The sequence below is a fragment of the Sinocyclocheilus rhinocerous genome, unplaced genomic scaffold, assembly GCF_001515625.1.
Source record: "Sinocyclocheilus rhinocerous isolate Xijiao unplaced genomic scaffold, SAMN03320098_v1.1 scaffold950, whole genome shotgun sequence".
Taxonomy (NCBI): Eukaryota; Metazoa; Chordata; class Actinopteri; order Cypriniformes; family Cyprinidae; genus Sinocyclocheilus; species Sinocyclocheilus rhinocerous.
This window is the reverse complement of record NW_015637169.1, coordinates 442,239-457,779: the sequence shown is the minus strand read 5'-3', so window position 1 is coordinate 457,779 and position 15,541 is coordinate 442,239. Positions and strand designations below refer to the sequence as shown.

Here is a 15,541-nt window from a genome sequence, read left to right as displayed (position 1 = left end):
TCTTTTAAAGGGGTCATATGATGTTGCTAAAAAGAACATTATTTTGTGTATTTGGTGTAATGAATGTGTTTATGCGGTTTAAGGTTACAAAAACACATTATTTTCCACATACTGTACATTATTGTTTCTCCTCTATGCCCCGCCTTTCTGAAACGCGTCGATTTTTACAAAGCTCATCGTTCTAAAAAAGCGAGGTGTGCTCTGATTGGCCAGCTATCCAGTGCGTTGTGATTGGCCGAATACCTCAAGCGTGTGACGGAAATGTTACGCCCCTTACCATATTGTGATGGCGTGTCCCGGCCGGAGTGACGAGACAAAAACATTAAAACCCAGGCACGGCGCCAGAATTTTTTTTCTACCGGTGCTAAGAGGGGGCTAGACCAATATGTGGGGGTGCAAAGAAAATAAATGATATTGATGACGTCAGAGTTACTTTAGTGAGAATAAAAGTTATGCCTTCTTTCTTTGCGTGAACATTTCGGTGGTGTTATGCAAATCTTACCACATCGTGACGTAGACATGTGGGGACGTGTTGGAACGAGCCGTTTAAGGTAGGCGTGGTTGACTCTTAACTTTTATAAAGAATATCTCTTTGGATTTGAGACTTTAGTCTTTGCAACTTTACATATCTTCTTTATGCACCAAGAGCTTGTAACACTCTAAAGAGAAAGGAAAAATTGAAATCGCATCATATGACCCCTTTAATATGATATGATTGCACAGGCATAGGGGAAAGGTTTGTATGCGTTTTTGACAGATACATACATGAATGGATGTGACTTTTTACTCTATTCCAACAAAAATATCCTTATTTCCTAAACAGTATAGAAATGCATAAGACATACATGAGAAAAACGTAATCAATGTTGGAAATAATTGAGCATGAGTCATGCAAGTGATGTTTTAATGGGTGCAAATAGTGCAAGGTTTCTGAAATCAATGAACAGAGTTGCTTAAATGTCTGCATTTTAATGAATATATGACATATAATATGATTCAGCTTTTCCAAAAGCCCTCTGTTTCATTAATTTGATTCATCTCAGTTTAGCTGTCATGTCCCAATAGCATAATCTGGAAGCAGAAATTTTGTTCCCACTTTATATCAGATGACCTTAATTACTATGTATTTACATAAAAAATAAGCACAATGTACTTACTCTGTTCATATTGTATTTCAAAACACTTTTGTTGCTGTTGATGTGGGATACGGGTAAGGTTAGGGACAGGTTTGGTAGTATGGGTAGGTGAGTGGGTTAAGGTGTATGGGATGGGTCAACAGTGTAATTATAAATGTAATTACAGAAATTAATTATGCAGGTATTTTTTTAAATATAGGTACATGTAAAAACATGTATGTACACAATAAGTGCATTGTATTAAATTATTAATTTAGATGTAAGTAAATAAGGCCATCTAATATAAAGTGAGACCGAAATTTTTGTTCGGTATATATTATAGTAAATATTATACACACTGCCTCTATGTGACTTGTGTAAGTTGGAGAAAGAGGCACTGTTTTCTTTATCCAAGTGTTGTTGTCAGTTTGTGAGACTTTTTAGTAGGTTGTCACAAGGTATGCAGCTCTGTGGGAGTAAGTGTTGGTTATGACAATAAAATTACATAGTCTGTAATGAAAGTTTTAGCACAGCTCTAATCCTGTTTTAGCCTGAATAGTTATTGTGACAGAAGGGCATATCTGTTGCCCATTGATCTTGATCATTATCTGTTTAGTGGTTTTCATTCTGTTATGGTGTCAGCATAATTAACCATCTATTTGATTACTATAGTGTTTAATGTGCTCTCTTGTTCACCAGTTGAAAGTTAAAATATTTTTATTTAAAATATTTGTCCAGCTACATGACAAGAGTTGAATTTATCACATATTTTGTAAGGCCATGACAAGCTTCTTCTTGGGAACATTGAGTTTAATGAGTTCAGTGTTTAATGATAAAACAATCAAAACACACAAAGGGCAATTTATCTGGATTTTATTATTATACTTTGAAATAATGATATAAAAGAGTTTTGTAATCATTTTTTATAAATCAGCAAGCCAGTTTGTAATGCATTCATATGATATTTTAAGAAAGTGTTAAACAAAACAAGGAAAGAGAAAAACATAAAAAGATAAAGAATCACAGCGTTTATATAAATCAAACAGTCAATCAAGCCCAGCTCAAAAACATAAAATGTTCTGTTCTCAGAAAATTAAACATTTAGCAATCTGAAATGTAATGTAGTTACAGAATAACTTTGATTTCAAATTTCATATCCTTATTTTTGCTATAATTCTTGAGAGTATATTTGCCATTTATTCTATGCTTTATATATCAAGCTATAACCCCTACAACTGCTAATATAATTACTGAGTATCCTGTGTTTGTAGAAAATTCTTGCACAAGATATAACATTTGAGGACAAGTATATACCATTTAAGGCATGAACTTTTTGGCTTTCAGTCTGGGTATGATTTGCATATCCCTGACATCATTGTGCTGCAGAAGCCAGCATAGGTATCTCTCTGTGCCCATACCCCATCCGCTTGTAAGAAGAGGGATGACTTGGCGCATGTTGATGTACCATTTGTATGAGTCCTCTGGTACAGCATGGTGCTGTAAGGCCTCTTGAACCATTTCAGGTGTAGAATGACGTTCCCCAAGCCCTACTGTCTCCCCTAACCCCAAGAGAAGGTCAGCTGCCTTGGCTTTGCTCCTGCCCGAGCCTTCAACATATGCTTGGTAGAAGGGCACGCCAAGATGGTCCATTTCTGTCAGCCAAACAGCACCTCCATACTTTTCAATTAGAACTTTTTCTCCATTTCGAGTTAGCTTCCTGCCAAACTGCGGTTGTCCCTCCTGAACCCATTCAAGGCAATCAGAGGAAGGCATAATGTGAATGGCTTGATCCAAGGTTACTCTTGGAAGGGGTTTTTCTAAGTTCTTCAGTAGTTCTTGGGCATGAGATAGTGTGCCAGCTGTGTTTAAGATAATGCTGGAATGTTGCTTTAGCATTGCCTGAGTCAAATGGGCAACATAGCCTTCAGCTATACTAATGGCAACGTTCATGTCGCCCAGGAGCTCGCATTCCACATGGTAGAACTGGTTGAGATGTGTAGCATCAGGATCTTCCCCTCTGAAACTGGGTGACACGTAGTAAGCCCCAGGAAGACCTTCGTGAAACCTCATGAAGTACTCTAAAACAAACTGCATAGAGTCCGCAAGATATACATCTTGGTCCAGTATGTTGACAAGCACAGGCTCAGAATCGGACCCCAGACCCATTGGAGAGGAGATTGTGTCAGTTGTGATAGGTGTCAGTGCATAAGCATACTTGCATTTGTTGTTGAAGTACTCTACTGTGCTATGAAACAGGGTGTTTTGGATTTGAAAGAGGTCACGATACCATTTGCTCCTAATGGCTGATGCAGCGTGAGTCTGGGGGTCTTTCCAGGACTGAGGGGGAGTAGTCTTTGTGATCTTGGTGTGGATCTCTGTAAGGTCCTCTTTGCTAGCTGGGGGGCCATCTGCCGATGTTACATATCCTGTATAAGTTGGGCAGAACTGAGAAGCCACGGCTGGGGGTTTAATGGCATTAGGCTGAGGAACTAATGGGATCAGTTTGGCATGGGCATAATCAATTTCAAAGCCTTCAAACATGAGAGCTACACCATGGGCATTCATTCCTTCTTGCAAAAGGTGAGCAACCTTTCTTGTGGCCACAATTAGTGCTGTATAGTCACTCTCGTTCAGACGGAAGATGTCACTGGTAAGAGGTTTTCTTGGCACTAGAACTGTAAAGCCTGGTGTATTTGGAAAAGGAGTAAGGAAGGCTACATGTTCTTTTTCTTCCCAGACACGCCACTGTTGCTCTTCACCACGGATAATGCGGGGGAAAAGGCCACCATCAGAGGGATCCCCATGGAAGTCAAAGCAAGAAGGGGCATTGGGTGTTGGGAATCGAGAGCGAATCTTTGCCTGCACCTGGTCAAGATGTATATCTTCACATCGTGGACCACTTTTGGAGCTACAGTATCCAGGGTCATAAGGATTGAACTCCATTTCCTCAGCGAGCTGAGGCTTCCAGTTTGGTTCTAAGCCATGGAGAGGCAAGACTTTGATGTAAGCTGGCTTGTCGAATTCTGGCATGGACACAAGGGCACAGCGATGCACACCAAGTTTCTCGCAAAGTAGATTGGCAACAGTCCTTGCCCCCTGCATCATTGCTACGTAGTCAGATAACACTAACTGAAAGATGCTTCTAGGTCCATTAATGGTTTTTCGAGTGAGAATAGTGGCTCCTGGGGTCAAAGGATTAAGTTGTAGGTGAGCTACCAATTCATTAGTCTCCCAAATCACATTCGAAAACCCCTTCATAGGTCTCAAAACTTCAGTTCGAGGAATGCCGTTGACCATTGAACCAACAAACATGACCCCAGCGTTGGTTTCAATAACGGCCTCACCTTGATGGTCCACAGCAATAATTCCTGCACACTTTTCCTCCAGATCATTATGGATAACTTCCCGACAAGCCTGTCTGAGACTGTAACCTTTAAGGTTGTATAAGCTGGCTACTTTATGAGCAACTGACTGGCGTAAGAAAGCATCACCATCACCAGAGCATGTCACGGCAAGTTTCTCATCAGCATATATTCCTGCCCCCACTATAGCAGTGTCACCAACTCTGCCTTTCCACTTGCCAACTAAACCTCCGGTAGATGTGGCTGCTGCTAACTTGCCCCACTTATCCAGTGCAACTGCACCTACGGTTTGAGGATGGTTATTCTTGCCATCACCTGACTTCATTAGCAACTCCTTGTATCTTGTGTCAGTGTCAAAGTACTCTGATTTCAGTGTAGTTTCTTTCTCTCTAAGACTGTCTAGAAACTCTTCTGCACCTTCTCCAATCAGTAATGAGTGCACACTCTTTTCCATAACACATCGGGCTGCTTTTATTGGGTTTTTCACTTTTCGCAGGCAAGCCACGGATCCACAGTTCTTTCCATGTCCATCCACAATGGTGGCTTCCATTTCATGCTCCCCATCTCTGTTATATACTGATCCCTTGCCAGCATTAAACAAGAAACAGTCCTCCAATGCAGCTACACTTCTTTGTACTGCATCCAGACTACTGCCTCCCTGAAAAAGAACTTGTGCTCCAAGAGTTAGAGCTGTTTGAAGGGCAAATTCGATGGTTCCAATCACCTTTTCATTCAACATCATTTCCTCTCCTGCCCCGCCATGAATCACTAAAGTGAAATCTGGCTTCATGGTTTTGCTGTGTCCTTTCTGCTGTACAGCTTTGACTGCATCATCCGCTGAAGATCCATTTACTAGTTTTTCTTCATTGTCTTGCAGGAGACATTCAATGGCTCCCATCTGCCCAGCAATGGCATACCTTAGTGCCAGAAGCATTACTAGTTTTAGATTGAGCTCAAGTCTTTCTTTGAGATTTCCCAGGATGTTGGCGAAAGTACCCTTCCCATTCAGCACTAGACGTACTTTGTCCTTCCTGCCTAGATATGTGACTGCCAGTTGGTCTGTAGCATACACGTTACCTACAGCACACTCAACTCCCTCCATCAGATCTGATCCAGTCAAGTAAATTGAAGGGCATCCAAAAGGGACAAGAAAGTTTTTGAGTGGGTTATCTTGAGACATAGATTTGCGCAGAGCTGCCAGATGAGGCCCCACACCAAGGCCAAGTTTTGTGGCTTTAATGAGGTTTTTGTGCTCTAAAAAGGCAAGGTGAAAGAGCCGGAAAAGCTCATTTGTGTACCGGGGAACCTTGTCTGGGCCAATGCAGGATGCCAGTGCTGTAACAAGTTGGTGAGATCTCACAGTTGTGGAGTATGTGGGATCACAGCGGCCATGTTTGAAGTGACGCATGTGAGTAGGTGTCACCATGATAAGGCTAGTAGCTGCATCCCCAAGTGTTTGCCTCAAGGATAGCTGCAAAGTGAAATTAATCCATGCATCATATAAACCTCTGTGGCCCCTTAAGGTGGTGAAGACATCTGGGTAAGATGAAACTTCAAAAGTCATGACAAACTGGCTGTCTTGTTGAAGGCTAGAAAGAGACTGATTCGGCATAGTTATGCCGTCCAGTGGCATTTTCAGAGGTTTAGGATGAAGGGAACCAGTGTTTGAGGGTGGAGCTAAACCATTGTTTTGGGTGCTTATCTCTTCTCTGTTTTCTGATTCTGAGAGCTGCCACAGGTGTTCAACGACAAGTCCAGCTACCATTCCATCCAGGGCACTATGTTCGAACAACATGCCTGCTTGGCCATCTTTAAAAACCACCAAGTTCACCACCTGTTGATGAAGATGGTAAATAGTCATGCCATTCTGCCATTCATATCTAAACATTACAGACAGCTGAGTTTGATTTAGCATTAATAATAATTACATGTTAAAGAAATCATCACAGTTTGTGCATCATTCAGAACCGAATCGAGAATGCCTATAAATTCCAGTATAGTTTTTGAATTTCAATGGAATTTTAGTTTGCAAACATGTTGCAAAATTTGAATGTAAGAATTAGAGTTAAAATATTTTGAAATGCAAAGTAATTAATATGATTTTTTTTATTTTAAAAAAGCTTTGCAGTTTCATGGTTTATAGGCCTGAATTCTTCAATTCAGAATCTTGCAAAACTCTGACTAGCATGGGAACGTAAGTTTCCTGCTACACAGTACTAATTATAAAGTGGTAATTATAAGCATCCTAATTTGTTTTTACATACTTTATCATAGTATCTCAAACATCTGCCATCGTTCTCTCCTAGCCGGACAGCATTGAGCATATTTGCAAGATCAGCCGGTGCTGGGTTGTCTTCCAGGGAAACAGCCAGAATGGCACTCTCCATCATTTCAAGAGAAACTGCTGCTTCTCCCCCTGCATTTAAGATTTCCATTCTCACAGAATGCCAGGCTTGGCGATGAAGAGAAGACAGACCACAAATAGTGGACGGGTCTTGTTCAGGGGCTGCTGCTGGGTGACTCATTGCATGCACCAGTTGGGCATAGATGTCATTGAGAGGTAAAGGAGAAAGAGATTCTCCTGAACTTGGTTGCCATAAAATTTGAATCGGAAATATACCCCCTCGACAGGTCAATATGGCGTGAAGGCTGTCTTGGTATGTCTGGAACATTAAGACCAAGAAAGTATGTCATTCAGATTGAGTCAGCATTTCTAAAAATTACTTTGCTAAAGAATCTTAAAATTGGAAGTTAGATGTAAAAAAAAAGAATGGAACCAAAGCTTTACCTTTAGCTCATCCTGGCTCTTGCCTGGTAGGCGACTAGCCGCAAAAACCTGCGACTGTTGTGTTCGCTCAGTTGGTATATCCCCTTCTACCAGCCGTGGTTCACTGTACAGCTTAGCAGCTGCCCAAAGCAGGGCTGTAGCTCGCTCTATCTGTGCAAACTCCCCCTTCAGCTTAGAGGAGGGCAGGACAGAAGGAACAGCAGTGGAATTGGGCAGGGGATCGTAGCAGGAGAGCAGCCACTTTTTGAATTCCTCAGTCACCCAGTTCTCACGTCCAGAGATGTGTTTTTTCAGCTGCTCTTGGACTTCCTGGAGTGCATCTTTCTGCTGAAGAAGGGCAGTTTTATAGAGTTGGTATTGGTCAGGATTTAAGGTGAGCTGAAGCACGCGGCTAGTCTCCTGGAGCGTGACATCCAGTTCTGGAATAGGATAATCAGGTAGCGCCATCCTGTAGAGTAAAGGACGAAACATAAAACTTTAGACCACATGATACAGTTGTGTTATGTGATTTAAATTAAGTCCATGTTTGAATGATTACACATAGTGAGTTTTCTCAGGGTACATGTGACACATGACTTTTTTTGTCATGTGTAATTCAATAATTTAATTACGTGGCTCCATAAAGTGGCTTATTTCTAGCACAAAAGTCTCAGTGTGGCTTGGAAATGTAGTTTGACTCTACAAGCATGTTTCAAAGGCATACAAATACCATTTTGATCAGCATTTTTAACATACACAATGATTTGACAACCTTTACACATTCCAAAGGTGCACATACTCAAAATTACTTTTTGACCTTGTGGCCATAATGAGTATAGCATGCTGTTTGTATAGCCAGTTGTCATGGGAATATGTCTCATGCTGCATGTCCCTAGTTGTATAATTTGATTTTGCCTGATTTAATCACACTGTGTCTCTTTTTGTAACTCTTGTAATGCTGTCTTTCTTTTTTCCATTTATGCTCCCTGGTGACATGGAAGTTCACTGTAGGCGACCTTGATCATGTGCTGTCATTGATTACTACTGAATTCATTCACATTAAATAGGAGCAACACCCAAATAAGTACAATTACAAGTAAATTCATTATTATTAGACAAATTTGCCCTTGCCTAACATAATATTCCTATAATAGTAATTGCCTGCAAAATATTGCATTATCCTGCTTAAAACAGCTTAAACCAGCTTGACCATGCTGTGCGACCAACTTAAATCAGCTAAGACCAACAGCAAAGAACTTTTACATATAGATTTGACATTCTAATGCATGAGTTACATTTTTCAGTCACAAATGAAGCCAACATATTTGTATAAATTGTTGAATGTATGTATTTTTATTTTGTTAAATGTTTTGAGGCTGTACTAAATAAATAAATAAATCCCACTGATCTTGAAAAAAATTAAGTTGTACATTGCAAGTAACTTACAAGGAGGATGTAATGCAAACGTAAAAGCAACTATATTTTAGGAAACATTTAAAGAAATAAACAAGTAAATTCATGATCATAACCCATAAGTTGACCATAAGAGGTCAAATCAATTAGCTTCCAACTACCATTAATTTATTGATTTAACACACACTATATCTAATTTGATTTTTAAATGTTCAGAATTAATAATAAATAGAATGTGTGTGTGTGTGTGTGCATATATATATTGTTCAGTGTATATATATATATATTATTATTATTTTTTTAAATTTAGAACTACAAACCAATGCACATGGCTAGTGGGTTAAAGTTGGGTTTGCACTAATTCTTTACACTTACTTTTTTATTTCTTGATTTTAATCCCACGCAATTTGCTCATGTGATTTCTTATATTTTCTTATTTTCAGTGTAAAATTATTTAAGGTTTGTCAACAAACTTGCATAATTTAATGTCAGAGCAGAAACATTAAGTAAAACGCAATATAGAAACATTCAACTCACCTCAGGGCAGTAAAGACTCCCAAAGTATACGTCGACTTGTCAATGCAATGAGAGCAAGAGTGCAACAAGCTTTTGTTGCAGTGAACAAGCAAGAGGGCTGTAATCTGAACCTAGTGATTCCAATTAAGGAATTTAATTTCCTATCTCCCAATAGAAGTGGACCGTAAAACAGGACAGATTGTCACACTGACATTCCTTTTCTTTATATACAGTAAATGGTCAGTCTCATTTATAGTTTCTACAACTGAACACCATTTCTGATACTACAGTTTTATTCTGAACATTAACGCCTGCAGAAGCTTCTTATTATAGTCTATATAAATTGAGCTTTCTAGATTGTCTGTGTGCAAGCTGCATTTGATCCTTACTAGTGTGCGCTAATAACATGTTTAATAACGTGTTTAATAATGGCTTGTTCTCTCATTCAGAAACAGAAACAGCGAGATTATAACCGATGTCCCACAAACATCATGTCCTTTCTGCATTCACCTTCTTCTTTCAGAATGACACGCAACATGTGAATTATTTCCTTGTACTGTGAATTTAGGCTTGAAGTTAAATTAGCTCAGTATTGCTTTATAAACTCATTCATCAGTTTTAGGATGTCATAGTATGACACTAACATAATCTGGACATTTGGGTTACTTGTGCTCACTGTAATCGGGTTTCCTGTAAACAACATTGAAGTGTCATTATCTCACTAAAAGACATCAGATGGTGGAAGAAGGATGAAGAGTTCCGTAGCAGACATGGACACCTAAAAAATGTCATGTGACGTACTGTGTGGCGATGATTTTTGTCATGTGTGTGTGTCTGTTGCTAGCTGAACAAAGAACGCACTGAGTTTGTGCGTCTCACGTGAGGAAGGTGCTTTTTGTTATCAGACATCTTTGTTATATGAACAATGTTTAACTGTGACTTATTCAGGCTGACCACATGTCCTCATCATGCATCTATCTGTGTGTGCTTGTGTTTGTTTATATCAGTAATTGCTATTTTCATAACAGAGGTTTATAGTTTATTTTGAAGTACATAAAATGCATTTTGAAAGTATTCTTAAAAAAAATCACTTAAAGTGCTAACTAGATAGCTCTCGGTTTTTGGTAACAGCCCTAGTAACAAACTACTTCCACACACACACAAAAAAAACCCGTCTTCCAATAACCCCGGAAGTAAAGTACAAGTCTAGTCTAGTTACATCTTCTTCCGGAGCGGCATTGGTCGACCCGCACTGGAGACTGATTTCCCTCCACATTTGACAAGCCAAACATTTACTTCTGTCTATTTCAAACGTGAGTTGAAGTTTTTTTTTATCGGCTCCGAATATGAGTTTATGAAATATATGAGACCGCAGAGGTTGCGATTATTGGTATGTTTACACAGATAAAGAAGGTCATTGGAGATGAGGCTAGCTAACGGTAGAATGCAAATAACTGCAGCTCTGTTTATGAACGTCTCATTTTCATATTTCACATTCGCCTGAACTGAGATCGTAGTGATTAATGTACCAACGTATATATTTGTTTTTGTTTACCTGATAATACTAAATATTAACTGTGGAACAGGCTGTAAATCTGTCGCAGTGGTTATAAAGGCAATCGTTCACAATCCTATTTTGTTTCTTCAGTTATCAAGTAACGTTAAGGCATTTTTTTAAACGATGTAAAATTCCCAACGTTAATAATGAGAATAACAAGTGCGGTGTCATTGCGTGTAATTACAGGGTCAAAAGACTGAGAATGTGGTCAAGAAGTCGCACGTGGGCTGGTTTTATGTGTTTGTTTTGAAAGGCGTTGTTTGATGTGTCCTTTTATCGTACACCGTTATGAAAGGCGTTGTTTGATGTGTCCTTTTATCGTACACCGTTAACCCTATGATTATTCAGGTAGGGTAAGGATAGTCAAATCAAGCCTAAGTAGGGCTTGATGATACCATGAAGTAGGGCTATTATCGTGATATAATTCTCCTCTATAAAACGATAACAAGAGTAAATGTTCGATATAATATTTATGCGCCGCAAGCGGAATGAAACAGTTATAGTTACATTTTTACCATGGTATTGAGGTGCTATTTTTGTGTTTTTAACTGTGGTTATCAATGTCTAGATGTATGCTACTATGGAAGAACAATGGGTAATTTTAATAAAACTCAAAAAACAGTCAGAATAATTACATTTCACCTTATAAAAATGAGGTTGTTACAATTTTTTTTTACAGATGTTACTGTTTTTGATAATGAACAAATTTACATCTGCATCCTAACTCCTAACTACTACTGTCAAATGTGCATTTCTAAGAGATTATATATATATATATATATATATATATATATATATGTATGTATATATATATATATATATGTATATGTATGTATGTGTGTATAAATATATATATGTATATTATTATTAATATTGCAGCCTGCACTGCAACTGTGCTGAAGATACAAGTCATCAAAGTCAGGCAACACAAACCTGTTTCATGATTTGAAACAATATCACTTATTAGAACATGCAGAAACTAAGAAATACATTTTTCTGTTATTTATTTTGTTTAGGAAAAATGACTGGAAAAGTGTAAAGAATTCAAAAACGTGCTGTGTTTGTCATGTTCTGGCCATAAAGAGTAGTTTAAAACTACAATTAGCTGTCTGGTTTTCGCTTGGGAGCAAAAATGTGCCTAAAGATTTAAAATTGATTGTGATAATTATCAGTATGAACTGATATGAAATATTTGATTGTGATCATTTTTTGGCCATATGGCCCAGCCCTGCCATGAAGTACTCACCTGCTCACAGTTTGAAGTCCTTCAGGAATGATGTAGAAGATTCTCTTGTGGTTGTTCTTTTTTGAGGATCAGTTTGTAGTTATAAGTAAAGTCTCACGGGAGGCAATTAAATCTCTTATTTTATTGGTTACCATACAAAGCAGTTAATGCAAAAATAAAAACTAAAATCAGCCAAGTTATGAGTTCTATAATCAAACTCTAAACAGCAATACTGGAGATGCTGTAAGGTGTCCCTCGATAGGGTATCAGGTGTCCTTCACGCTTAATGCAAGCAGCATCTGAAGAGTGGTTTACTCCTCAGACCTTTTATACAACTTTTTGGGGAACTCCAATTACATATCAATGTATGATACATCTAATAAGGCGGATGTCATTCCTATGCCACTTGCGTCTTCATATAGCACTCTTCCTCTTCTTCAATGCAGTTTTCATCTGTTTCATCACTGCTTGATGTTGCAACATGCTCTCTTCACCACTGAGTCTTCATGTGGTTGTTTACAGAGCATCAAACTCAGAATCCTAACTTTCACAACCTTTGCTTATTCATCCTATCTTAAAGGGGATGTCTAGTGCTTTTTAATGCATTCTGACTTATTTATGCTGCTAAGGAGTTGGATTTTCATGCTAAACATGACCAAAGTCTCAAAAAACGAGTTGGACGTATGACGGAGTATTTCTGTGGCAAAGACACTGCTTCAGGGTTTGTATAAGTTTCGGGTGCTCACATCAACCAGGTATGCGTTTCCCGAAAGCATCGTTAATTAACTATGGTCGAAAGTTCCATTGAATTCTATTTGTAACGACGGAACTTGCGACCATAGTTGCTTTCGGGAAACGCACCCCCAGAGCGAGAACGAGCTCGCCCATCAACGTGTTTCATTTCGGGTAACAGAAGTTGTTGGGGTCAATGAAGTTTTTGTTCCTGTTTTATTTACGTCAGTGTCACAGCTTGAAAACGATTGCTAAGCAAAAGCTTTGTGTGCTCGTGAATCTTTAGCTCTGCCCACAGCACGCCTCCAGGAGCTTGACTTTTTTTTTGTACAGCTGTATCTGTCCTTAATAAATCTGATAAAACTAAAGATTCTTCGGATATATGAAGGATGCGATAATACTCTATAGGGATTAACTTGAGTAACATGAGAAACTGAAAGAAACTGTGTGTTATGTCAGCTTTAAAGTATAAACTAAGGAAGTATTGCAAGTACTTTCCAAAACATTCAAGCATTTTTATACTAAAGCATATGGCACTAACTTAAAATCAAGCAAATAATATAACATTGAAACAGGTAAATAGCAATATCAATATCTAAAACACCCCTTTCTTGCCATTTTCCTGGTTCAATCTAACACATTTATTACTCTCTCATTCTCATTTGCATGTAAACCTCATTGGTCTTTTTGTTAAACTTCATAAATTCACTGAAAACTTGACCTTGTGTCATTATCTTCATTTTCTCAGTAACATTCATGTACTCTTTCATTCATATTTTTCACTTTTTTGGACTCAATACATCTTCCCTCTCAGTACATCTTCCCTAAGGACTGTATCTCTTAATATCATTTTAGTGCCAAATCTTTGCATTCCAAAGGATGGCCCTGTCTACTATAATACAATTTGCGACTTCATGTACGTAAATTTGGTCCACTGTAATCAGTTGGGTAGCTAATTCAACTATTGGCCATATCCCTACTAGTGTTACGGTGACTGTTACCAATATTACTATTAATATGGGTTTTAGCAAACATGGTCCTTTCCATTTCTTCAATTTTCTTGACAAATTTTCTTGTTTTTCCCCTCCATCCCATTTTTCAACGGCCATGTCTGACTCAGGAATAATCCTGCACTTTATTCCCCAGCCAGTTCCATTTCAACTGCACAGGCGAGTATTTCAGGTTCTGATGTTGTGGTTAAATTCACGATTACCTTGTCTATCAGGGCCAGTCTGTGTGCTTGTAGATATTCTGTTTCTCCTTCTATAATAGGTTTTCGTTATGTAGACTTTGCACCTTTCTCTTTCTGAGGGCTTTCCCCCTTCCAGAAGTCTATAGGCACACGTGACACCCTGCCAACCTTTTCTGTTATTCTGTTCAGCCAACGTTCTTTCTTCGTCAGTTTGTCCAAACTGGCATCTCGTATTTCCATTTTTCTCCTCACTTTCACCTCGCCTGGGAAAATCAACTCTTGGTGACATTATTTGTTCTCTATCACCATTTTCCATCAGCACTTTAGCAACAGTTACTATTGACCAGATAATTCCTTTTCCTTTTTATGGTTTAATTGTTCATCCGTTTTCATCAAAGGCCTCACTTTCAAGACGCTGTAAAAGACACAAGCGCAATGGTCATACACGTTCGTCTAGTGCCGCATACACACGGTAGTATGGGGAAAGTATTAACAGGATTAAAAATAAATAAATAAATAATTGACATGGGACGATTACATCAGTTAGAGGTTCTGAATTACAGTTTGGATTTCTTTTCGATTAATTGTCCAGCCAAACCACCATATATATTCTCCCAAACATCCACAAATTTCACAGTTTCCTCCAAAGAATAGCCTGTTGCATTTCAAGCTAACAGGGCTTCATGTTTTTCCATTTTGCCTGTCCTTTTCATGCTGTATGTCCGTAACTATGAAGTTTGTTCTGCTTTTCGTCTCTATTTTTAAATGAATCCTCATGTGCTTATTTGTTTGAATCTTTCTTTTAAGCTTTACTTCCTCTTTCTCTGAAAAACCCTACAAGTTATGCTAAGTCAAACCATTTGTGGAACCTGATTGCCTCATACTTGGGCTGGGCGATTTGGCAAAAAAAATTTAATCTCGATTTTTGCAGAACGTTTGACTGATTCTCGATTTTTTAAGATTTTTAACTAGTCAACTTGAAAATGTAACTACAACATGATTCAAGTAACTTTTTCTTTATTAACCCTCTAGTTAAAGAAAATTTTATTCCAAGTGCAGCACACATGAAGTTGTCAACATGATGTAAATGTTAAACAAATCACTTGTTAAATATCATTGCAGAAAAAATGCATGAACTACAACTACATATTGTACAAACTTGTCTTATACATATTATGTGTTCAGAAATAATACAAGGAAAATGTTTTTTAAAAAATCTCAAAAGTGAAGGTAATTCAAATTCAAAATGACTGAAGGCATAACAGACTAACTATAAATGTTCTGTAAAAACAACAGCAGCTTTCAGCCTGTCACCATGATGCAAACATGAAATATCAGACATACAGTAGTAGTTCTTTACAGGTTTTTTTTATTCGATTGCGCAGCTTTTGCATTGTTTTTTCTATGTAAACATGGATGTGTTTGACTGTTGCGCTCACGTCTCTTGCAGCATCTCATGCATGAAACGGCTTTCTAAAAACGCGGCGCTCAAGTTAAAAAAAGTTCACTCCCATCTTCTAGCATGTTTTTCCTATTCCACTGCCCGCGTCGCATCTTTGTCAACACAAAAGCGCATTCTGTGTGAATGGCGCTTAGCGCTATATTTATGGTCCTTCACAGAGCGTGTCACACTTGAGCGGTTAATCACGTGCGCCGACATG

General features: G+C 38.4%; 2 protein-coding genes across 4 annotated transcripts in view; one reads left to right on the top strand and one right to left on the bottom strand.

The window, feature by feature from the left end:
- Nucleotides 1-2,311: 2,311 nt before the first annotated feature.
- Nucleotides 2,312-12,244, bottom strand: LOC107748794 (uncharacterized). Of its 2 annotated transcripts, none has more exons than XM_016563748.1 (4): nucleotides 11,978-12,244; nucleotides 7,266-7,713; nucleotides 6,742-7,140; nucleotides 2,312-6,311 (listed from the first exon to the last, which is right to left on the bottom strand). In XM_016563748.1, exons 2-4 carry the CDS (start codon nucleotides 7,710-7,712, stop codon nucleotides 2,433-2,435), a joined length of 4,725 nt encoding a protein of 1,574 aa, XP_016419234.1. In that variant the 5' UTR covers nucleotide 7,713; nucleotides 11,978-12,244; the 3' UTR covers nucleotides 2,312-2,432. The 2 variants fall into 2 exon arrangements, with proteins under 2 accessions (XP_016419234.1, XP_016419235.1); XM_016563749.1 differs by lacking the exon at nucleotides 11,978-12,244 and adding an exon at nucleotides 9,195-9,228.
- LOC107748795 (mitochondrial dynamics protein MID51) overlaps nucleotides 10,389-15,541 on the top strand; it is a 19,467-nt gene continuing 14,314 nt past the window's right edge. For both annotated transcript variants that reach the window (XM_016563751.1, XM_016563750.1), the window contains exon 1: nucleotides 10,389-10,486. The gene's annotated coding sequence lies outside the window, so the exon portion shown is untranslated. The remainder of the gene's footprint in view (nucleotides 10,487-15,541) is intronic.